General features: G+C 34.9%; 1 protein-coding gene across 1 annotated transcript; it reads right to left on the reverse strand.

Annotated features, from left to right (window-relative positions):
- Positions 1 to 1,520: 1,520 nt before the first annotated feature.
- On the reverse strand, positions 1,521 to 23,873 carry LOC124361445 (inositol monophosphatase 1-like). The gene is made up of 6 exons (XM_046815499.1): positions 23,622 to 23,873; positions 16,053 to 16,186; positions 10,130 to 10,389; positions 5,529 to 5,634; positions 4,639 to 4,790; positions 1,521 to 1,734 (listed from the first exon to the last, which is right to left on the reverse strand). The coding sequence occupies exons 1-6, from the start codon at positions 23,733 to 23,735 to the stop codon at positions 1,625 to 1,627; spliced, it is 876 nt and encodes a 291-aa protein (XP_046671455.1). The 5' UTR covers positions 23,736 to 23,873; the 3' UTR covers positions 1,521 to 1,624.
- Between the last annotated feature and the right edge of the window lie 1,335 nt (positions 23,874 to 25,208).

The following is a 25,208-nucleotide window of genomic DNA, read 5'->3' on the forward strand; positions in this document are numbered from 1 at the left end:
CCTCCTGAAGTGCTCTAAAACACTGTAGCAACTCATAATAAAATAGAAAATACACAATCTTTTATAAGAAGCAAGAATCTATCGCACAGTGAATAATAACACAAATCAAAACAATACGTCGCGGGCCGAACGATAACTAACCTGGACGAAACCTACAACAAAGTACTGCGCGGCTACAGCTGACAAAATCAGCTGACTGTTATTTTTCATTCTATTCAAAGGCTTACAAAGTAGAGCCAGTGCGTACAGAAATCTCTCCTACGTTGTACTATGAAAATCACTGAATAATTAAATAAACCGTTTTACGGCAACTTAACAAAAACTAACCTATCGCACAGTGCGATAGTAGCACTTGGAGGGTTTAACAGGCAAAAATATAAAATAATTAAAATCAAACCAGTGAGTAAAGGCTCCTTCATGCTTTTAATTTTATGTTTATTGAATTAAAAGGAGTGTTACCGTATTTCTTTTATTTTTTTAAATAATAATTGTCTTTCTTAGCTAGACATTTGTTTTTTTTTAATAAATAATATAGCATAAAATTACTAATTTACATTATAAAGTGCATTAATATCATCACATTTATTGTTTAACCATAAACTAGTCTAAATATATGGTATGTTTATGTTAGGTTGTAGAGAGGTCTATACACTCCTAAATTCACATTTTCATAAGAACCATTTTCGTTTTATATCAATACAGGCAAATAAGGAATAGTTATATCTGCTAACCCTTCTAAGAAGTAACAACCTCATTATCAGATTTAACTTCTGAAAAAAATGTTTTCTTTCCTTCTATATAGTGGAAGTTCAATATCAGTTCTCTTTAATTACAACCCAGATAGTAGCCTTACAAATCTGATAGATTATGACACAACTGAGATCGTCTTATGTTGATATAAATTTACATGTTTATTTAAATTATAGTAAAACCAACTTGTAACCTTCAAACATGTTTTTACTAAGAAAAGAAGTAATGAAATTCTAAAATATGTACTTGAAATTGATTAACAAATTAGTGAAATTAATTAAACAAAAAATTGAAAAAAATATCTGTAATATGAAAATTGTAATCTATCAATTTTAATAAATTCCAAAAGTTTATATAAATTCTTATTAATCAATAAAATGAAAAAAAAAAAAATGAAAACGTGTTATTTTAACCTTGAATCATGGGTCGGCTCTTAGGTAGAAAATCCCATATTTAACTTTGAAGATTGAAAATTATATAAAAAATTGTTAAATTTTGAAGAATCAATAAAATACTATTATTAGCAAAGGGATGAACTCACAGAGATTAATGATGAGATAAACATGCTTGAAGTCAGACGATGATTAGTTATAGTTCTTTAAATGATAATGTTCAAGGGGATGTGACGTGGGAAGTCTATTGAATTAGACATATATGAGGTGAGATGCCAAGAGTTACAAGTAATATTTTTGTCCATAAGTTGTCTGAACTGTATTTATTATATGAAGTTATATCATATTTAGGTAGGTTTTTATAATAAGAGCTAAACATACTGGTATGATCATTTTAATCAATATAATTACAATTTAAATATTGTATATTCGTTCCTTTCTATACAAATGACATCAAAAGAGTGTAACTGTACAATTTCAAGTTACAAGTCTCGGAGTGGATAATACTGTTGTAACTTGGCTCGAAGCTGATCTGCCAACTCGTTGGTAGCAGCACACAGAACTCTCCGACTCATCAGGTCAAACGGGCCACCTTGCAAATATTTAATTAGTTAACATTACCAGTTACCTATAAGTTAATCCTTTCAAATCACTTGAAATTATTGTTAATTAATGTTAAATTAATGTCATAGAAGTGCAAAAAGTGAATAATTTAAAAGTTTTTAAATCTAAAATTGTGGATGATATGAACCTGCTTTCTTGATATTTGTATAGAGTTAAAATAGGGTGTTTAATTTTTTTTGGAAAATTCAAATTATTTGTATCTATTAAACATTATTTTCTGAGCTTAGTAAGTAAACGAGGCAACAACATAAAAACGCATTGTCTTATAATGTACTTGATTCGTTCTAGCTGTATGTATGGCTGCAATGGCTGTTGCCATGGTGACAGAGTATATGAGTCACTTCTAGCCACGCATGTTTGATTTCTACAAATTAAGCAATGTGGGTCGTCTGAACTTCAGCACTGTCAGGGTCTGTGTCTCATCCTCCTACTCATCCAACACATAATTCCTTAACAATACAACTGTTAATGTGAATACATACAAGTCACGTGTAATGATTTTCTTATTGCATAAATGTTACATTTTGTTTATTTTGTGTTACAGCAAATAATACAATACATTAAAATAAACAGTAAAAGAAGTATGTATTGTTTTGCAGTTATATTTTTTAACAAGTATTATGGAGTTACATTTTTCTTTAACTCTTTCATATTTATAATTTTTTTGTATTAAAGTCTTTCTTGGAGTTAAAATGATCCACTTTCCATTGTCCGACATATTAAATTTAAGTAAACTATTATGTAAATTTTATTAAGTTAAAACAAATCAAGTTCAATAAATAATATTTGTGTTGGAAAAGGATAAATGCAGAATATTCAATCACACATTGGCATTAAATGGGTTAACAACAATTTGGCTATTTTGTACTGAACATCTGGTTTGATAGTGCTATACTAGGGATGGGTAGACAACAGGAATGGATTAAATTACTTTTGATTGGTCACTTACTTTCATAACCTACCTCCAAAAGACACCAGAAAAAGTTTGACTTTGGCTAAATTTTACTAGCAAAATATGTTGGTTATGGAGATGGTTCATCATCTATGGGAGCAACTTATGCCAAATTCAGAAATCAGAAATTCTTTATTGTCAGACAGTAGAACACTGCAAAATAGCGTCAACAATATTATGTAATAGTTAATTACATTAAGTTATTTTCAGAATAGCCCAATAAAATTAATATAAAAACGTCAGATTAATTTAAACAGCACTAAAGTTTTTGTCAATGCTAAAATAAATCAAACTAAAGCTTACATAGGTGGCTGGTCTTAACATAAAGCTTAACATAAGCTAGTCTGACCAGAGCACTCGACAAAGTCCCTGACACTGTAGTAAGCCCGCTGTACCAAATGCCGCTTGACCTCCCTCTCAAAAGAAGGACTTGTTTTTGTTTTCATAGAGTCTGTGAGTGCATTATATAGTTTAATGCCGCTGGTTAATAAATGTCTTTCAAAAAAACTTGTTCTATGGGCAGGAATGGTAATCATATTGGAGTGACGTAGATTGTGACGATGTAGGGGATTTTGAGATTTGAAAAGGTGGAGGTTTTTGTGAACAAATGTCACGCAGTACAAGATATAAATCGATGGGAATGTTAGAACCTTTGCCTCCCTAAAAAGCGACCTACAAGAAGCTCTACACGGTTTCCCAAAAACCGCTCTCAACGCCCTTTTCTGGAGTTTAAAAAACGAATTTTGTACGTACACTTTCACATCCCCAAATGACTACAGCATATGTGAGAAAGGGGTAGATAAGCCCATAGTAAGCAGCCAAGGTCACTCTGGTATCAGCAAACTTTGACAAATTCTTACGTAAATGACCTTTGGTATACTCTGGTATGGAATATTGTAATCATGTTTGGCTAAACAGTATGAATATAACATAAATAGATGACTAAAGGGCCAAATGGTGATCAGTGGCATTCTCTTCTCTTCAATGCAATGGATCCCAGACCTGTGCAATAATCTGACAATATTTCATGGACAAATATATTGGATTTATTTAAGAATGAATAGTCATTTGATAATGAAGTAAAATACGTTAAAACACATAGATAATTCTTTTGGTGGGGATGGTATTTATTTAACCACTTCTGTATTAGCATTAGCCAATACCTCTACTGGAACTCAAAATAAAAAATTACCAAAATAAACATAACCTAAGATGAAATTGTGGAGTTATACCATAAAGTGCCCTTTGCAATTGTTTTCAAAAGGAATTTAGGGTTTCAAAGGAGTGTAGGCAAACTAAACACTATCAATTCAAGTTTATGAGAAGAAAAAAGTGTTGTTATTTATTTTTATGTAGCTATGACACTAAGTAACAGTCTTGGTGTAAAAAGCCTATTTGTATTTTTTGAGTACACAATCTGATTTTTTTATAACGATAGAGGAATTTCCTCTAAAATAAATTGTCAGCTAGTTTTTATGGAAGTTGAAATTGAAGAGTAAAATAGTAGTATGTAATAGTAAAGATTTTCTCAGATGATATTTCTCTTAGCTTGACATTCAAAACCAACTGTCATACATGTAAATAAATATTAAATCGGTTTCATATAACCAACTACAGATTGATTACTTGGCTGATGAAAGTAGTGATTTCAGTGTATTTAGTTGTTTGATAGCAATATAAATACTAAATACATAGTTAAAACAATGTGATTAAAGAATAAAATATCGTTCAATACTTATAACCTTTATGACATCCTTCCGTCTCAACCTCCACTAAAACTAGTGCACCAGATGATCAATGTCTTCCTCAAAAGAAATTTCTCTTATTAGTTTCAAGAAAAACTGGATTTTGTGCTTATACATATAATGCAAATTGGCTCTCAGCTCCTTTGGCTATTAATTTTATATAAAAATACTATACCTGAAGGATCCATGATAACTCCACCAGCCTCCCTGATCAGGAGGTCCCCTGCAGCCATGTCCCAGGCATGAAGACCAAACTCATAAAATGCGTCAGTTCCTCCCAGTGCAACCAGAGCCATGTCCATTGCGCTTGCTCCTACTGATCGGACTCTGGAATAAGGAGATCAACATCAGGATGGCTCTGATTATTCTGGTTATATCCCTATTTTATTTATATCTCCATGTTGATTTAAACGGTCATTAACATTTCTGGTGAACATATAAACAGTTTCTATTCTACTGTAAGATATACTTTAAAATAAATGTTCCTTTTCTACAATTGATAACTATTAATAATTATAATTAACTATTATTAATTAACTATTATTAATTAACTATTAATAATAATGGGCTGCTTATTGCCCTCATCAGTTCAAATATGCAATAACAATATTAGCATACTGTAATAATCTCACATGCGTTACTATTGAGACACCCTTCATCATGTTGAAATTTTAAATATTAATCTTAATTTTTAATTTATCTTAGAAGAGCTTGTACAAAAGATATCATGCATTGAGTTATAATTGGTATGTATATAGTACCAAATAATTAAAAAATATATCACATTTTAATATCGTTCACCAACTAAACGTATTATTCTAAATTGTTCATTTATGGTAATGTCTGTTGGGCTCGGACAAATTTTCTATAAAAAGAGTACTCATTCTTATAGACACTGCAATCCAAGTGACCATATAGATACAAAACGAAGAAGGAATAAAATAATAATAAGATCGAATACGGGCAATCTGAATATTTGTATGAATCACTGGCACTTTGATCCTGTTTCAAGGAAATCATTACTTAGTTAAATTATGCCTATTCCTTCCTCCTCCCTCCACTTACCCTTGAACTAGAGGGATGATAGTTTTCAAATTCTCTGTAACAACTCGTAACTTTTCTTCTTCTCTACTCAGTCCAATCTCAGTTGATACTACTGCTTCAGACAACTCTGAAATGTTAATTTAAAGACTTAAGTTAAGTTTCAATATGTGTATAATGCAAAATATATATTTTATGAAACTTGTACCACCAAACATAGAATATAAATTTCATATGAACATTTTTACTTACATACATGTTTAGGTACACTGTTAAAACATGATGAAATCTACAATGAGAGCAGCTAGGAGACTCTGGAGCTACTTCTAAGTACTGTACTCACTTTCCCAGCTTGATTTCCACCAGTAACACACCTACCAAAGGATTGGACTGGGTATATACATGGGCCTTGCAGCGGAATGTTAGGACTGGGGAGGAAATTTTTCTTTGTAAATAAAATAGGCTATTCTACCCTTGAAACTCTGAAGATCTCCTGGGAAGGATGGTATTTTCCCAGCTTTAATGCACTCCTATAGTAACAAAAATGTACAGAGCTAGTCAAGCTTTGGGCTGTATTCCCAGGAAGTGGAGAAAAGTATATATCGTCTTTATACCCAAAACAGGAAAGCGTTCTAGCAATCTACCAAACTTAGACTCGGAGACCAATCAAACTTAGTTTCTTCGTGTTCATTGGTTGTGCATGGAAAAGGTAATAGACCAATTTATGAGAAGTGAATTCAAATCAAAATCACTGCTTCACAAGTATTAATCTGTCTATCTAAGGAAAGTCTACAACCACAGCCCTACAAAACCTAGACAAAAGAAATTGCTCACAAGCCATTTGTAGGCAATGTGGGTGCATTTGATAACACCTCCTACTGAGTGCATAAAGAGAGTAGTACAGGGGTATGAAGATGACCTGGTAATCATGGTAAAAGGAAGGCATGAGGAGGTAATTTTCAGCATCATTCTAAACACCTTGAACCATGTCTGGAGTTGGTGCAACAGCATGAGGCTCAATATAAATCCAGGAAAAACTGTAATCGTACCATTCACCAGAAGAACGAAAGTGGTTCTTACAGCCCCAAAGCTGAATAACTTTCATAATTATTTCAAAAGAAGTCAAATATTATGCCTCATTGGTATGGTGGCTCAAAACAAATGAAAAGAGCACAGACTACACTTAACAATACTGGTGCAATGTACACATGTCCGACTGCAGCCTTGGAGGCAATGCTGGATCTGCTACCACTTCATCTTCATGTGAGGAAGGAAGCAAAAGGCTGTCAAACGCCCACATTTCTTCCAAGGGTGAAATACAGTTACAGACATCATACCCGTCTGCTATAACTTAAAGCATCCATATATGGTAATCTTACCAGAACACCAAGAGTGGGTTGCAGGTGCGATCAAAACAAAGCCTGGATCACTCACCTGGTGTATGGATGCATCTAAAATGAATGACAAAGCTGGAATGGGCTTTACAGGAACTAAATGTGAGGTTGCAAAATCCATAGGTATGCATGCCATGGTCTTCCAAGAGAAAGTCTTATGTAATACAGGAATGTGCCTCAATTAATAATACTAAAAGAGATGAAGGAAGCCACAATCAATATTATATCAGACAGCCAAGCAGCACTAAAATCTGTAAGTTATTGTACCTGTAGAAGATGGTGGTGGAATGCAAAAACATACTGAAAACGCTGACAAGGTACGATCATGTAAACATTGCATGGGTCTCCAGGTCATATTGGTATAGAAGGGAACGTGAAGGCTGATAAGCTGGAGCTTCCTCCAATTTTTGGGCCCAGAGATATTTCTGGTATATATAAAAGTCAGCTAATGATGGAAATCAGACAGTGGGAAAATAATAATAAGAACAACGTCTAGAAAAATATACCAGGCAACAGAAAAGCAAAACTGTTCATCAGGTACAAAATCACTCAAAAGAACCAAGCAAGGAGGACCTAAGGTGCCTAAAAGCCTCTTCACTGGATATTGTGGCCACAGGTATTATCAAGATACCAGTAAGATAGGAAAAGCTGAGAGCATCATATGCCTCCTCTGTGAGGAGGGTCAGAGACGGGGTAGCACATATTCTTTGCTCATGTGAAGCAAGCCTCTAGTAAAAGGTTCAGCCACTTTGGTAAGGTTACCATACAACCTAAAGAATTGGCAAGTGTGAACCTAAAAGTATCTTGCTCTTTTTCGAGAGTCTAAAACTCTTTTAGCAAAATTAGCAGGGCCAAAAATTTGTAGCAGTGCCTAATGACCCCTCTTTATGATATTAAATACATACAATATGTTCTGAAATTAAAGTCTGGGTAACATTTTCACCATGTGTTATTGAAAACATTGATTTAGCATGATGAACGCATAATCCTTCATCCAATAATAATGTTGAAGTAAGTCAAAATTAAATAATTGCATACATGTGATGAAGCCAAATGTATGATGTGAGTGAAGGAAGCCAAAATTACAGGGCAAAATATTGAAGTAAACAAGATGTTGACATTCTTGAAGAATCAGAATAGAAAGACAAATATAAACAAGAAATGATGCCATACTGTCAGCGGCATCACAACAAAGAACATTTTTGCATAGGAAGCCATGGAAATTGTAGGCTTTTCTCACTGAAGGGAACAAATAACGTATGTCTCTCTCGTACTTTTGTAATTATTATTTCAAATAAAAGGAAGAATATTTTGCCCTATAACAACAGCAGATCTGCATTTCTTAACATATAAGTGATTTATGCACAGTCACCAGGGACTGAATTTTCCAATCAACAATTCCCTCCAGTTCATTACTAATGTCAATACTCTGGAGGAGAACAGATTATCATGCTTTCATGGAGTTCAGTAATTATAGTGAGGGTAGGAGCCGAGATATGTTCAGTATTGCTTGTATGCTGAGTGGGCTCTTCTAACCATGTTAAGGTGCCTTGTTTTTGAGGTCTCTTGATTAGATTCAATAAAGAAGACATTGGCGTACAGGGTAATGCATTTGATCTTGTAATTATGTTAAAGAGGTATGCTTGAAGTTATATTATTTGAAATCATGCTGAATTTTGTGTGGGGTTGGTGTGCAGAGGATGGACTGAGTATAGACCGCTCCAAAACCACTATGGTTGCATCCTAGTGGAGGAAGCTTAACCTTTAGTCTCAGTATCTTGGGAAAACCTATGTTGTCATCTATAGCAGCTGAATATCTGGGCACTGTACTTGATATAAGGCTGACCTGGAATCTTCATATGAAGTTGCTACTGAGTAGTGTAGTGCTCTTCACACTAGTAGAAAGTTCTGTAGCCTAACTTAAGGTGTGTGACATAAGACAATTTCCTGGCTTTACAAAACCATCGTTACGACAGTGTTCACCTATGGTTACATTGTTTGGTGGCCCAAGATGGAACAAAAGCCAGCAATGATGAGACTTTAGTGTTTAGTGTCTAGTTTGCCTTTGTATCAGTGCGGCCATATGCTTAGTCCCACAGAAGCTCTCCCTTGCCTTTTAAGGGCTATCTCCTTATCACTTACACGTGAAAGGAAAGGTGGCTCTTGGTAACATGAGACTGCTTCAAGGGATGAACCCAAAGAACAAGATAGGAACAAAATACAAAGCTGTTAGACAGCCACTTTGGTCAGATATGTGTAAAACTGGATGGAACATGAATACAAGAAGAGGTAAACTATTAACTTGACCTACTTCGCCACTGGCCCTTGTTAATAATTGTAAAGGTTATATATTCAAATTTAGAAAAACTGGATGTTCCTTAGAGAACTTTGAATGAGAATTATGACAGTATTAAAAATTCTTTTTTTCTTCAGAGGGAAAAAGGAGAGCTCCATACTACCACAATAGTAGTCTATGAAAATCTAAAGTAACACTTTTAAATAATAGTACTGAAGTAATACAGAAAAATATCAAGATTGGGATGGGGATTGATACCTGGGTTGGCGGTTATCTTTTTTTGAAAGAGAGTCCTACTCATGGTCTTTAAAAATAAATAAGGAAATGCAAAAGTCATAATATTAAGTAGTAAATATCTGCAGTAATATTTGTTTTTCTTCTAAAATTTCCTCCTATTTTCAGTGAGGATTGTGAGGAAACAAAATTTATACAAAATATTCAAACACAGTAGTCTTAAAAAGGCAAATGTGCTCTTCTATGCATTTGCACTACAAACTTAGACTTAAAAATCCTTAAAAATGTATTATATCATTATATATATATATATATATATATATATATATATATATATATATGTATATAATATATATATATATGTATATATATATATATATATATACATATATATATATATAATTTTTCAATAAACATTGAATCGCAAAAAGCACTTGCTCCGCCAGGAGTCGAACCCGGATCTCTCACTTGCCGGTTGAATGTGCTACCATTACACCACAGAGCCCTTACTTTTTACAATTCAATTATATTGTATTTGGCCATATCTGTTACATATGCATTTAAATAACTAAACTAACATATGATCGGAAGACCAAAAACCTGTCAAATGACTTTTGTTTACAATCAAATTTGTATAAAGTGGCAATAGCCTTATTTAATTTTTCAATATATATATAGTAACTGAATTAATCCATTTCTACCTTTGATAGCAGAAACTGTCATGGGTTTGTTGTTGTAAAAAGCTCCCTGGCCTTTGCGTGCAGTGAAGAGTTGGTCTAGGACTGGGTTATAGATAATTCCAATCTGCGTCTCCTTGTTCACAAAGAGGGCGACAGAAATACAGACATAAGGGTAACCATGGACGAAGTTCATAGTTCCATCTATTGGATCAATGATCCATGTTGGGGCGTCTGTAAACTCCATCTTCTGGCCACTATCAGTGGCCTCTTCTCCTATAAACCTAAATACAGTTACAGAATGGTTTTAAATATTTGATTAATTTCATGGCTCTTAAGAAATACAAAACTATCTATAGGCTCATTTAGTTGATTAGTTCATTGGTGACAATGTGTAAACATGTCTTTTGGTATGTGCCAAGTTCCAAGTTATGTGCATAGACGGCATGTATCCTACATGCACAACTGCTTTCCTTCATCTGGTAGCTTAGCTAACAAGTATATTGGTAGTCATAGGTCACGTGAGCAAAGGTTATAGATTAACTTATTTGAAAGTCAGTTTCGTTTTTCATCTATGTGATTTTAAGTTTTAAGAGTTACCAGGCCTAGAAAATACATTATATGTATAGTGTAAATATTTGTGTTGAATTTATTTACTACTTGTCTAATACTGTGTAATTCAGAGATGTAAATATATGGTGAATGAAAAAAATATAACTTGCACTATTCCACAATTATCAAATGTTATATGTAACTAATAGAGGGTTGACACGTGACTTCAGCAAAACACTACCTAACATATGATGCTACTGTATTTGCTAAAAACGGACTTACGAGTCCTTTTTTAGTGTTTTAAGTTGATTTTATATTTTTTAGATAACTTAACTGAGCATGAACCCCAGAGCTCAAAACCACTCCTCATTCATAGTATCCCCATTCATAGTACAAATATAACTGATCTCTTGGCTTTGTTTGTTGGCCAGCTTAGCAAGCCATTTCGTTTCAATATGGCGGCCGTTTAAACATTTGTTAAATTCTAAACTCCGTTATTTATGAACCTATAAAGAAAATGTTCTGGAATGCTTATAAGATTTACTAAAACTGTTGTAATAAGCAATATTTTGGTATCCTAAACAGTTTTCAAGATATTGATTACATGTAAATCCCATAAGAATTTTTTATCACCAGTAACAGGTGATAGGAGTGCTGAAAAAGTTCAAATTTGGAACAAAAATTTATCTTTAAATACCTGGACCAAGTTCGTTGACCAGCTTGATACATTTTTTCCATTATGGTGGCCGTTTATACTTTTTTTAATTCACAAATCTATTACTTATAATTCTAGAGAAAAAGCTAAAAATGTCATGTAATGCTTATAACATTTCCTGAACTTTTTGTTTTAAACCTATTTTGTGTATCTTGAACGGTTTTTGAAATATTGATTACATGTGAGAACAGTTGGTCAGCAAAGAATGTGCCAATATTATTTTAAAATATACATTTCCTACCAATTAGTTTTTTCAGAGATTTTATTTGTTTCAAAATAATGCGAAAACAGACAGAAGGTTAGTATTTTAAGACGATTATAAGTCTCAGAAGTTTATCTTATCTAGAAAAATGAGATGGTTACAAGGGTCACTGATCGAAATTACACCAACAAAGATCACATGTATAACTGGGCATATTTGAACCACATAATCAGTAGTGTACCCAGGAAAAACATAATGTGGTTTTATCCCTCTCCTCTTAAAATACTGTATATGGTTTATATTTTATGGGTGAAATTTTAATTAGTAACATAACAATTTAAATGTTATGCCAACCAAAAATAATATTTAACACAAAATTGTATCTGAGAATAAAATAAATATAGATTTTATATGAAATCTTGTTTCCTACCCAGATTATTAATGTGAAAACTCGACCATAATATATAAATATAAGAAAGAATCTTGTTTGCTGATATGGTAATATCCCTTCAAACATAACTGTGGTAAAATAATTATAGGCTTCGTCTCAAATTCACGGCCAGTGCCAGTTCTTAGGCAGAAAAGCATCCCAAAAGGTAATAATAGGAAAAATGGAAGTAATAATCAATAATTTTGTGAATTCAAAAACATAAATCAGTTGAAATTTAATTACTGTTACTCTAGAATGTATAATGCGCAGATATCAGTACTTGTATATATTGTTTTAAACCTGACAACTTTGATTGTACTAGTTACACAGGAGGTAAATCATTCATAGTTTTTTGGTGTATGATTATTTCAGTTAGTTCTGAGGTCCGACACTAGGGTTGCACCAAGTAACTTTGATTGTACTAGTTACACAGGAGGTAAATCATTCATAGTTTTTGGTGTACGATTATTTCAGTTAGTTCTGAGGTACGAAACTAGGGTTGCACCAAGTAACTTTGATTGTACTAGTTACACAGGAGGTAAATCATTCATAGTTTTTGGTGTACGATTATTTCAGTTAGTTCTGAGGTACGAAACTAGGGTTGCACCAAGTAACTTTGATTGTTATGCTGTTAAATTATTTGTTACTATAGTGGAGCACTTACTTTTGTCACGCTTTTGCTGTACCTATTCAGTTTATAGTATTGCATGAGTTACTTCTTGTGTAACTAATACAATCAAAGCTAAACAAATTCAAAGTCGGGCTCAGATAGATTTGTTAGACTGTAGGGAAATAACAATTATTACCTTGTACTGACATCTTGAAACGTTTGTATGTAAATGTTAATCTCTTAAAGAATATATAATGACATGCACCCATCCTTTATAAATATTAAATTAGCATACACTTTCAATCAAGAAAGAGATCTTACTGTAATTGCCGAGATTGACGCACTGCAGTACTTGCATTATAGCCGCTTGGGATATAAGTTGCAATTTTTAAGTTTCAAAAAGAAACATATAAATATATTGGGACTTTAAAAATATGCCTAATTTATTCTCATTATTGTTTTTGGGGAGACAATAGTTTTCTCCATCATATTATGTAAACACAAAGAAAGATACGGTATGTATAAAAAATACCAAACAAATACTACTGCATGTAGCTCACGAGTGGAGTAGAGGGAGGAGTGCGCCCTCTACCTGTCAAGGCTCCCTGTCAATCACTTTTCATGCATTTCTAAAAACATTTGCGCATGCTATACTATGAATAATCTACTTACGTTTTTATTAAAATAACATTAAGTATTTAATTTGTAATTGAAATAAATGATCATAAATTTACTAGCCTATATATTTTCTTAAATTAGAACAATTTTGTGTTTGCTTAGTATTATTAACAATATTGTTTCTGTCGTTGTTCTTTTATTTTTGTCCATTACACTGTTTTCATTGGTTAGTAATTCTATTGTTGGTAATTAATGTAATATGACTGTAACATTGTTAAGTATTGGTAATGCTTTTGTAGTTATCAATTTATTTCATACGTTTAAACTACATATAATAAAAAGTATTGATAACACAAATACAAAAGAGTCAGCCGCCTTGTAATTGTTACCATAAATTAAGAAATTTCGTTAAATAATAAGTATATATATATATATATATATATATATATATATATATATATATATATATATATGCACTATACGTATGTCAAATGTACAATAATTATCAATAAATTTTCGATAGTTCCTAAATTACAAATACTTATTACATAATGCACAGGATGAACTACACTGTTAACAACGACTAAAATAATTATACTCTTAAGTTTAGTGGTACACCCAAACATCTTCTCTGAGAGGAGTGTCCGGAACTCCAAGGAGTCGGGATGTGGAAACCCCTCCAGTTTAATAAAGGGGGGGGGGTTCGGGGGCCCTGCCCTCCCCCGGGAAATGTTAGAAATATTATAAATAAGAGAATAATTTCTTTACACAATAGAACACAAAGGCATTCTGTGCAAGTCAAAACTAAGACTGCATAAATAACAAAATTGAAGTAAAGAGCCCCATTTGTTTACACTTTATTTCCTTTTTCTGTATACTTTATTTATATTTGTTCTATAATATCTCACCAATTGAAATGACTATAGAAAGTAATTATACGAAAGCACTCGTACAGAACTGTTTACAACAGATTATACAGTCTTAATGTAAAGCAGATAACACTCTTGTAAAAGTTTTACAATACTATTAAAATTATTCCTACTACAAAACACTATCAGTCTCGCCAAAACATGGGTATCACGAAATCACTGTGAAGACTGTAAAAGCCTTACCGATCAAGTAAGCCTTTAAATACTTTTTAAAACTGTTTACATTTGTTTGCATTCTGATTACTTTTGGAAGTTAATAAAATTATAGAATTTAGTGTTAAAATATGAAATTGAGTTTTTGAAAAGGTTGTGTCTGAATCGGTCTGAAATTAGGCAATTTCTGTGCCATACGTATTATGTTCATGAACTAAATGTGGAAAAAGATTTTTATTTTCCAAAACAAACATTTTCGAATGAAAAATGACAAGGAAGGGCAAGGTTAGGATATCGCTAGTTCGGAAACTCTCTCTACAGCTTTAATCTGGCCTCATTCCCAAGACGACCATCAATGCTCTTTTTTGAAGAGTAAATACTCTATTAAAGTTGATAATACCAGAAAATCCCCAAAATATCAATCCGTATCTCAGCTTTGACTCAAATAAGCCTAAGTAATCCCGTTTATGAACTTCTTCGGAGGAAAATGTAAAAAGAAATCTTAGGCAAATGTAGCTGAATTTAGCTGCTTCGTCAATAAATATTCCATTTTGGCTAAAGTCAAGATAAACCCCTAAGAAACATAGAGAAAAGTGCTATTTATTGGATTGCCACTAAATGTATAAATATGAGGAACGTTTTGGGAGGTTTGGGAATACAATTTCACAGTATTCATCTTAGAAAAGTTGAAGAACAGCCTATTGGTTCAGAACTATTCAGCAATCAAAGATGATATGGCTGTGTACTGTTCTAACAGGGTACTAAAGAGACATTTATTTAGAATAAAGCTAGTGTCTACCGCAGCAGCAAACATTTTGTCTTTTGATAGCCATCAGCTGTTTTACATAGGCTATAAAACTTTTACGAGATACTAACTATTTAGCAATTCCAACGGTACTTTTTTTCAATGAAATCCGTCAACGCATAAGCAAGCACGACCATTTTAAGGTTGTCTGTGTGACTGTTATGCAAACTCTGATCGATTGCACCACCTTAAAGTACGCTTACACAAGCCAGAGCGCCAAACATGTCACAATTGGTATTTATCAGTTGTTACTCATGGCTTGTGCAAGCGTAACTTTAAAATGGTCGTGCTCGCTTGCGCACTGACGGATTTCGTGGCAAAACGTAGAGTTGGAATTGTTATAAAAATTAATTGTAAAATAGTTAGTATCTTGTAAATGTTTTATAACTGATGTAATACAGCTGATATCTATCAAAAGACCAAATGTTTGCTGGTCCCGGCTCGTCCAAGCCTAACTTTAAAGTGGTGGTGCTTGCATAGGCATTACCGGATTTCGATGAAACAAGTACCGCTTACCCTTGAAATTCTAATGAATTTTTCAAATAGTTGGTGTTTAGTAATTTTTTTATAACTATACTGGTGTTTTTGTTATTTGACTTTAAATATTGTTAACAGACGCCATTTTGTTAATATAAAAGAAAATAACATAATGTTTATTTAATTTCATCTTATCTCTTCAAACCTACGTGCCAAATTTGGTTTCTTTAACTTTACTAGCTTTAGAGATAAGTTAAAATAGCTTTTTTATAAAAAGTACAAAATGAAGGCTAGCGGCTAAACGAGACATATATTTCTAGACGTATGTTTATATGACATATTTTGTTTAAATGGTGAGTACTATCACCCACATAAGTTTGTGACACCCTTTTGTGAACAATCAATATATATATATATATATATATATATATATATATATATATATAAAATACTTACTTGTGATCTGCGAATTTCGAAGAAATTTCGCTTTTCATCTTTTCTTCAATTTCTTTATCAGTCTCTGTCACAAAATCCACAACACTATGTTTGGTCTTGACATTCTTCACTTCCCAAATCTTTTGCTTTATAATCTGTAAATGAAACATTTAGATAACAGACAAATCGCATTAATATTACATAATATACATTGCTAAATCTTCTATACATGATAAATTTGCCTTTCTACTTGAGCAGTTCTTATAAGCAAATATAAAAACACACACACACACACACACACACACACACACACACACACACACACACACACCCACACACACGTTTGCTTGAGTTCACGGACCAGATATTTCAAGTGAACGCATCTCGCGTTCGACCAGAGCGCCCGCGCTTCCGCGACGGTGGACTGCGGTGTCCAGTGCGAACCGTCACCCACTGCTGCGGACTTCGGTTACGCAGTGCGACCTATCGGAACAGTCCTGTCGCGTGTGCGCGATGTGCCGGAAACACTGAGATTATTCGCTGCATGAAAACGACCATAAGAAGTTCTAGAAGCAGAAAATCAGTGCTTAAAACATCAGCAAAACTTCGTGCAAGGTTTCGAATTTTAAATCTGAACAGAAATGGACCAAAGTTAAAATTAGAAATATAAACAACAAAAGTAATAAACAAACGTTTTCCAATACCTATACATAATAAATTCCAAATCCTATCACATGAAAAACAAATACCACCGAATCACCAATCCAACAACACATCTCAAAATGTAAAAACAGATCATTTTACATCAGTAAATTATCAGAGGTGACAGCCACGCCCGTCACATCGCTGGACTGAGTGTGAGTGACTTGATCGCCCCTGGAACCTCAGTTGATGGCGTGTGCCTGCCAGGCGCAAAGCTGCTCGACATTCTAAACTCGGACCAAACATCCCCTCGACCCGGAAACGCGCTGCGAGGTGTTGATCGCTGGCACCAATGACCTGGCAGTGGGCAAGCAGCAAAATATCTACCGTCACTTAGAGACATACATCACGTCCCGATCAAAAGACACCGAGATCGTTCTAACCTCCCTTCCACACCGTTACGATCTGAAACCGAACCACCCTATCCACGATGAGACCGTGCTCGTGAATGCCTACATTGAAGAACTGGCAATTCGACACAACGTCCGTGTCATAAACTTCAATGACATCGGCCGTAGGTATTTCACGAGACACGGTCAGCATCTTTCAATGCGTGGCAAGAGACTACTGGCGAGGATGATCGTGGGCGGCCTCGTACTCTCGGGTTCTGCCGGTACAAGACTTGAGACGCGCTCACCACCACCACTCCTAGTGACTGCCCCAGTAGTAACCGTCTCACCCCCCATCTTGCCGACGTCTGCTGCTACCCACGGTGAATTAAGTTTTGCCCCTCGGCGATCATCTGGTCTCCAGCTACTCACGTACGCGGAGGTGGTCAGAGTACCTTCTACACCCGGGAGGTCCGGGCCAGCCTGCGCCTCCACAAACACAACTGCATGATGCAAACATTAATAGTATTTCACATCAAACTGTTTTTTTAGGAACTCCACTTGCCAACAACAGACTAAATTGACAGCCACCTCTCCATCACAACAAACAACCACCACAAAATTTCTCAATCAAAACAATTCAGTCCGACTGCTTCACCAAAACGCCCAATCAGCGAGAAACAAACTGGATGAACTGCAACTCATTTGTGAGGACGAAAAAAACAGATATCCTAGTTGTGACCGAAAACGGTTTCAACGACAGGAACATTGCCCTCTGCAAAATTCCAAATTTCACTTTGGCCAACGCATTTTGTAGACAACTCTCCAAAGGAGGGGGGGTGTCGCCATTTTTATGAAGGAAAATTTTAAGTTCAAACCTTTTTCCAGTCAAGGAAACAATTGAAAAAGATTTTGAAGCAGTTGGAGTCAAAATTTACACCAAAAGTCAAAATTAATCGTCTTTGGCGTTTATAGGTCTCCCAACGGGAACGAAGATGTTTTCATGTCAAAAATTTGAAGCTTTGCTGACGGAATTGACTACCCAGCAACTGAACTTCGTTCTGATGGGTGATTTTAACATCGATGCGATGAACCAAACTCATCCGTCGACTAAACGCTTTGTCGATATGCTACAATGCTTTGGCTTGGAGTTGCTGGTCAAAACTCCAACGAGAGTGACGCCGGCAACACAATCTGCTATCGACAATGTCATTTCAAATCTCCCAAATGTCGAAGTGTGTCCGTGATCAACACAGCAATCGCGGATCATTATGGCCAAGAGGCTATAATTACAGGACAACAAATCGAGAGGGAGCCCAAAATTAATTAAAACAATAAGAGACATAAGGCCTAGCAACATTGCTCTCCTAAACGCCTCTCTTTTGAAGAACAATGGCACTTTCTAAATTCAAGCCAAACAGTAGAACAGCAATGAAGGAGGAGGAGCTCTTCTTATTGGAATATAAATTTTCTATATATTTCACAAAGAAAACTCACAATAATTGTGAGTTTTCTTTTGATAATAGAAAAGTAGAACAGCAGTTTCCAGGCATTCAATAATTGCCTAAATTTTCATCTAAATCTATGCTGTCCTACAAAAACAATTAAAATATGCCAAAAAAAGACAAGAAATACTTGGATCACGAAAGGAATATTGGTTTCAAGAGATAAACTAAAATTCCTTTCCGAAATTTATAGATCAGATTCAAATGAAAATTTCAAAATTTATTACCGAAACTACAAAAGAAATTTACCGAAAAGTGATCTAAGCCGCGAAATCATATGATGTCTCAAAAAAAATTCTTTCTTCTAAAAATGTTTCTAAAACTGTTTGGGACATTATTAACAATAAAAATAAAGCTCACAAACAGATCAAAATTAAAATTGGAGATACCTTGGTGCAGGGATGAAGCTGGGATCGCCCATGAGTTTAATAGATTTTTTGCGTCTGTTGCTTGTGGGCGAGGTCCACGACCGTCAGAGCCCCAGGTTAATCACGCGCGGAAGACGTAGTCCAGTAGAATCAATGATACTGGCACCTGTACTTGAGGAAGAATTGGAAAAAATTATTCAGCAGCTCCCGGCCAAAAAATCAAACCGATCTAAATTTATTGTCCTTGTGGATCTTGAAAAAAAGTGCCAAGCATATTGTGAGCCCTCTGACTCAATTGGTAAATCTGTCTTTTCAAACAGGAGTTTTCCCCTCCCTCCTGAAAAATTATAAAGTACACCCAATTTTCAAAAAAAGATGACCCATGCTCCCTTAACAATTATCGGCCTGTCTCTATTTTGCCAACTGTGAGCAAGATTTTCGAAAAAACTATTTTTGACAAGAATGCTTTGTTTTCTTAGCAAAACACAACCAGCTCTCTGAAGACCAATTTGGCTTCAGAACGGGAAAATCGACGGTAGACGCTGTGGTGAGTCTGGTCGAAATGGTTGTAGAGGGGTTAGAGTGTCGGAATCCCCACCATAAGTGTGTTTTCTCCGACTTATCCAAAGCATTCGACTGTGTTGACCATAATACACTTCTTGACAACACTTGAATCTCATGGCATTCGAGGTGTGCCCCTGCTGTGGATTAAATCATTCTAAGCCATAGAACACAGACTGTCCAAATTACAAATCACCTTTCAAGTCCATTGAATTTGAGATATGGAGTTCCCCAAGGCTCCATCCTCAGTCCAATCCTTTTTCAGGTCTATGTCAATGACATCGAGTCATCACTTCTGTACGGGAATCTCGTGCAGTATGCTGATGACACGACTCTCTGTTTTAAACGATAAATCAAAAGAAGATTTGGAAACAAAAAGCTTTTGTTAACCTTAACAATTGCGTCCAACACCTACTTGAGGCTACTGAGATAGCCTCAATCTCACAAACAAATTCCACAAAATCTAATTTTCTGAATTTCGCCCTGCGACCAATGGACGTTGGGTGTGGGCCTTCCGTCATGCTGGGAGACTCCACATTAGAAGAAGTTTACTCCTCCAAATTCCTTGGTTATATACCTTGATCGAGGTTTGACATGGAATGTTCACATTGATTCAGTTTGTTCAAAATTAGCATCTGGCGTTTATGTTTTAAGATCTTTAGCCAAATACTGCCCAAGTCAGGTTCTGATGGCGGCGTATTACGGCCTGATTTACCCCACATCTTTCCTACGGAGTGATTTTGTGGGGAGCTTGTTCAAACAATCAAATTTTGAGAGTTTTCAGGCTTCAAAAGAAAGCGATTAGAACAATCGCCAACATGAACTTCAGAGAGTCGTGTAGACCAGCTTTCAAAAAATTGCAGCTGTTGACCCTGCCATGTCTCTATATCTTGGAGGCAGTTTTATTCTGTAAGTCAAAATGTGCCCTGACTAGGGGCCGTGACGTGCATGAATATGGAAAACGAGAGCAGAGACAACTACCGTACTGGGCGACACAGAACGGTGGTTTTATGAACACCTGCCCCTCGCAGGCAGAGTGTTCCCGTTTCATCAACAGTTTGCCGGATTCCATGAAAAACGTACAAACGCCCAAGGCGTTAAAAACTCGTCTGAAGCGCTTTTTAGCGTCTAAAGCATTCTATAGCGTCGACGAGTTTTTGAATTATAGTTGGGAGACCTCCAATCTAGAAGACTGACACTGGCGTTGGCAGTGGAGAGAAATTGGCGAGTAAGTGGTATGGATGAATGTAACGATTGTATGTCTGAATGTGGTATTGTGAACGAATGTAAAAATTATAGATTTATTCGGTATGACTTTTGCCACATAATTGTAATATTATCAACGGCAAATAAAAGACTTGACTTTGACACACACGCACGCACGCACGCACGCACGCACCCACACCACACACACACACACACACACACACACACACACACACACACACACACACACACACACTACACTACACTATACTATACTATTGTATATTTTAGACTAGATATTACCCGCGGTTTCGCAAGTAATGCCAGTAAAATAGGAACGTCATAGGCATATATCCTTCTTAAATGGCATTCATAGCACTTATGGGATTAATTATGGTCTTTGGAAGATTTTTCCATCTCCTGGCCCACTTATAATAATTGTTTCAGAGGGTGGACAGTTTGTATAAGCACAATTAACTAGAATTTATGTGCAACATTCCCTGGTCTTTGATGGAATAGCTCCAGATTTCAATAGCAATTTAACTATTTTAGGCTAGTAGGGAGGAATCCTAAATCGGAGTAAGCAGTTTCCATAGTGAAAGCACTTACGATGCAACAAGATGGATCTGATAATTTTGAAACGGAGGTAGGCATATTTTAGGTAAATATTAATTTAGTGTTGAACAATATTTCAACACCTTCTTACGTGATAGTTTTTGCGTGACAGACAGACAAACCTCAAAACTACATACCTGTTGTATTCCTATTAGTGTGGGGCAAAGGAACTTGCTTACTTAAAAATTAAATTAAAAAGAAAGTAATGAAGACATATATACTGTATTTAATTCTTGTTATATCGCCAAATACAGAATGTAAAGTTTAGTTTTAAAGATGACATCAGGCATATGACGCCTATTGTTGTAAATAATAATGCAGTGAGCGGATCGCACTCTGAGGTTTAGTTCAACATTTTGCAGTAAATCGACTGGTATGTTGGCAATAGCTTGACAAATTTTGTTTTTTATTTGAGCCCATGCTTTTGACGATCAGTATAGACCACTGATTTGAAATAGCCCTATAAAAATAATCGCACGGAGCTAAATCAGGCGATTGTGCTGGCCAATGGAGGTAGCTCCTTTTGGAGATAAGGCGTCTTGAGAAGTGTTGACACAAAACTGCCATTAACACTCTCGCTATGGCACTGTCCTACTGGAACCACACATCCATATCATTGAGTGTTGACAAGCAAAACTCCATAACGGATGTAACGGTCAGAATTCATTGAAACTGTCTGTTCATTTTCTTAAAAAAAACATGGACCAATGATCCCAATTCTCGATAGAGCACACCAAACAGTGATACGTTGTGTATGTAGATGTCTCTGATTAAGTTGCCTGTGGTTAGCAGGGCTCTAGTAGCGTATGTTCTGTTTATTTACACATCCTGGCATATGGAAATAAGCTTCGTCAATAAAGAAAACAAGAGAGCCTTGTGGCATGTCAAGAAGTGCCTAAACATGCGTTTTCTAGAGCAACAAAATTACATATATTGTGTTTTTGCGCAACAGCTAGTTTGTAAGGATGAAACTTTAGTTCTTCGTGAAGGATTCGCATCACAGAACGAGTAAATAACCTTACATCAGCTGTGTTTTACGGACAGAGCGCTTACGGAATTACAAAACAGATAGACTTACCATGTGAATGTTTTGAGGTGATCTTGCTGCCCCTGGAAGTCTAGGTTTTCTTTTTTTGACATCACCAGTTTCCCTGAAGTTGTTTACCCATAAAACAATAGAGTGACTTCCAGGAACACAACCACAGGTTGGGATATTAAAGCGGAAACGGAATGCACGTTGCGTGATAATGATTAAGAGTCCGTTTGAAAAGTACACTTAACAGCGTACCCACGCTTACAAATTCATCCTCCCCATGATACAGACTAAACTGAGTGGATAAACAACTTTACGACTCTCCCTCTCGAATGCGTCTACCGCCACCCTTCTTGGAATTAGTCGTCGCTTCACGACGCCCAATTCAAATAAGCAAGTTCTTCTACCCCACCCTATTTTATCTTTGATATCCCTCTAAAGGACACAACTGCTTGCTTCACGGGCCACTCCGCTCGCTGTCCTCATTATTTTTGTAACCTTAGTTTTATTTGTTGGAAAGTATGAATATATGTAAACTTGATCAAATACAGTGTTTTTCAGTCCAACAATGTCAATTGAACAAGAAAATACAATCTTTTACTTATAGAGACAACGATGAAGTGTTATAAATGTTTACACGTTTAGATTTATTATATGGAAATGTTATACCAATGTTTAAGTAGTATCAAGATTGCACAGAAAATTATTAAAAATAAACCCAGAATATACATGGTTTGAATTCGTCATTGACGTCATGTAGTAAAAGGTTGGGTAATACTATTGTCTTTGTTGTTTGCAGTACACAAATACATCTCTAAAAGCTCAGAATTTTCCGTCTCCGTGGGAACTGAGAAATATATTATATAAAATTTCCAAGTTTTATTTTATAAAACACTATTTTGGATTATTAAGAACATTTTACAACAAAGAAATAGCCAAATCGTCCAGCTACTCTAGAGTGATGCGCTTACAAACAAACATTGTCTCGATTATACTTCTATAGTTGAACAATTTCACATGTAAACAAAATAAATTATTTTATATACATTGAAAAAATAGAAGTAGTATTATTATCAATCGGATTTCCGCTTTCAAATACCTAAAATTACATATAATTAGAAAGTCATACCGTAATAAAGAGAGTATTAATCCTATTTTAACAAAAGAAACTTATATAAATGTAAACATAAATACGAATTTATGTAAACATTTACGATTATTGCAGCTTACACTATAATTGATTCAAAGAGTATTTTCAAATGTGTAGTTACCTCTCCAGCTTCCTTTGTGATGTTTAAGACTGTTTCAAAATAATCATCAAAATCGTGAGCTAAGGACGTAGTAGACAACAGTAAAAGAAAAAGGAGTGAAAAGCCCGTATGCATCTTTAGGTTATGTTACCACAGACGTTAATCGCAGTGGGTATTGCACGATTAGTCACACAGTTTGGTACCGACTTCCCAGACAACTTGCCTAGCAGTGACCACTATGAACAGTTGAAAACGATATGCGCCGATGAACCTTGCAACAGTGCCCACGCAACCAATTTAATCACATGGGCGTACCCGAACACAATCGGAGAGGGATTGTACAGTAGGATGGTTCATAAAAAATCCAAGCGAGTCAATTTTATTGTTTCTATAGCGCGAAAATACAAAAGTTCTTGCATCCGCTGATAATTAAAAATCACAATTTTTCGGATGTTCTTTATCAGTTGCCGATTGCACATGATCTTGTAATCTTTGTAGAGCAGTCATATTTTATGTAGTTAGGCATAATGTAATAATAAAAAGTTGCTATTTTTAAAGTCACGCAGAATACCACAATACTAGATGAATGCAAGTTTTATCATATTTTATCATCTAGATGTTTAGTACCCAATTAAAGGTTGCAATAAAAAGCTGAGAATTTTAAACTACGGTACTTCATTACATTGTTTCTTATTATATATCTCGTGTTTAGTCAAGAGATCGTCACAAAATAGTATATTGTACTGTAGGCTACATTAAAACAGATATAGGCTACAAATTGACAGACATACAAAATTGTATCTTCTAATTATTTATTGCCCTTTAAGTTAGGATTTAAATTACTAGTAGATTGTTTGTCTAATTATCGTACAAGTGTCGTTTAACTAGGGATATGTTCATGCTTTAAAGTTGTCTACCTACAACAATAATATCTTTAAGACAATTAATTTTGTTATTTTGACGTTGTGCACTGCTTGCAGATTAATTCAATGTTGGTTATCTAATCCATGCTGGTTGACCTGTTTCATGTTCGATTACAGGTTAACTTGCTGTATTATCAGCACTCCATTTTCCGCTCTCATATCCTCGATCTGCGAAGTTGTGCGTGATTGTTAAAACGTGAATTGAGTAATTTAATTAAATGATTTCAAACTATTTGTATTATGTTGTTATATTATCAGAATTTAAGAAAGTATTATAAAAGCTAATACAAATCTCTCATTGTAGTATATTGACATTTTTATAACTTTATAAATATTTTGACTGAAACTTAAATATGTAGGCCATATAATAGGTATACTGTAAACAATAGTAATGATATTTTATACTGTAACATCCAGCATACACGAAATTCTTGATACGTCCCTGACGAATCTCTGTCCACTTAATGCTGTCAAAAGACGCCCGTCCTTGGGAGAATAATTTAACTACGATCAAGTCTCGTCATCTGCTTCAACTTGCTTAGTGGACAACATTCCAATGTAAATCATGCTTTCCGAAGTTTAAAATTACCATTGTTTTGCTTAGTTAATGGTTTTTAATATTGATGCAATTTTAAATTATTCTTATTTAGTATTAATATAAACTGAGAATTTCTGTTTGATTACT

This window comes from Homalodisca vitripennis, chromosome 1 (genome assembly GCF_021130785.1).
Source record: "Homalodisca vitripennis isolate AUS2020 chromosome 1, UT_GWSS_2.1, whole genome shotgun sequence".
Taxonomy (NCBI): Eukaryota; Metazoa; Arthropoda; class Insecta; order Hemiptera; family Cicadellidae; genus Homalodisca; species Homalodisca vitripennis.

Bases quoted from the DNA above. Each gene is read 5' to 3' on its own strand.
- LOC124361445 (XM_046815499.1), bottom strand. From the start codon at position 23,735: ATGCATACGGGCTTTTCACTCCTTTTTCTTTTACTGTTGTCTACTACG. The intron at 5,635-10,129 runs GTAGAAATGGAT...TTAACATTTCAG, and splicing joins GACAGTTTCTGCTATCAAAG to AGTTGTCTGAAGCAGTAGTA. The intron at 1,735-4,638 runs GTATAGTATTTT...AATATTTGCAAG, and splicing joins AGTTATCATGGATCCTTCAG to GTGGCCCGTTTGACCTGATG.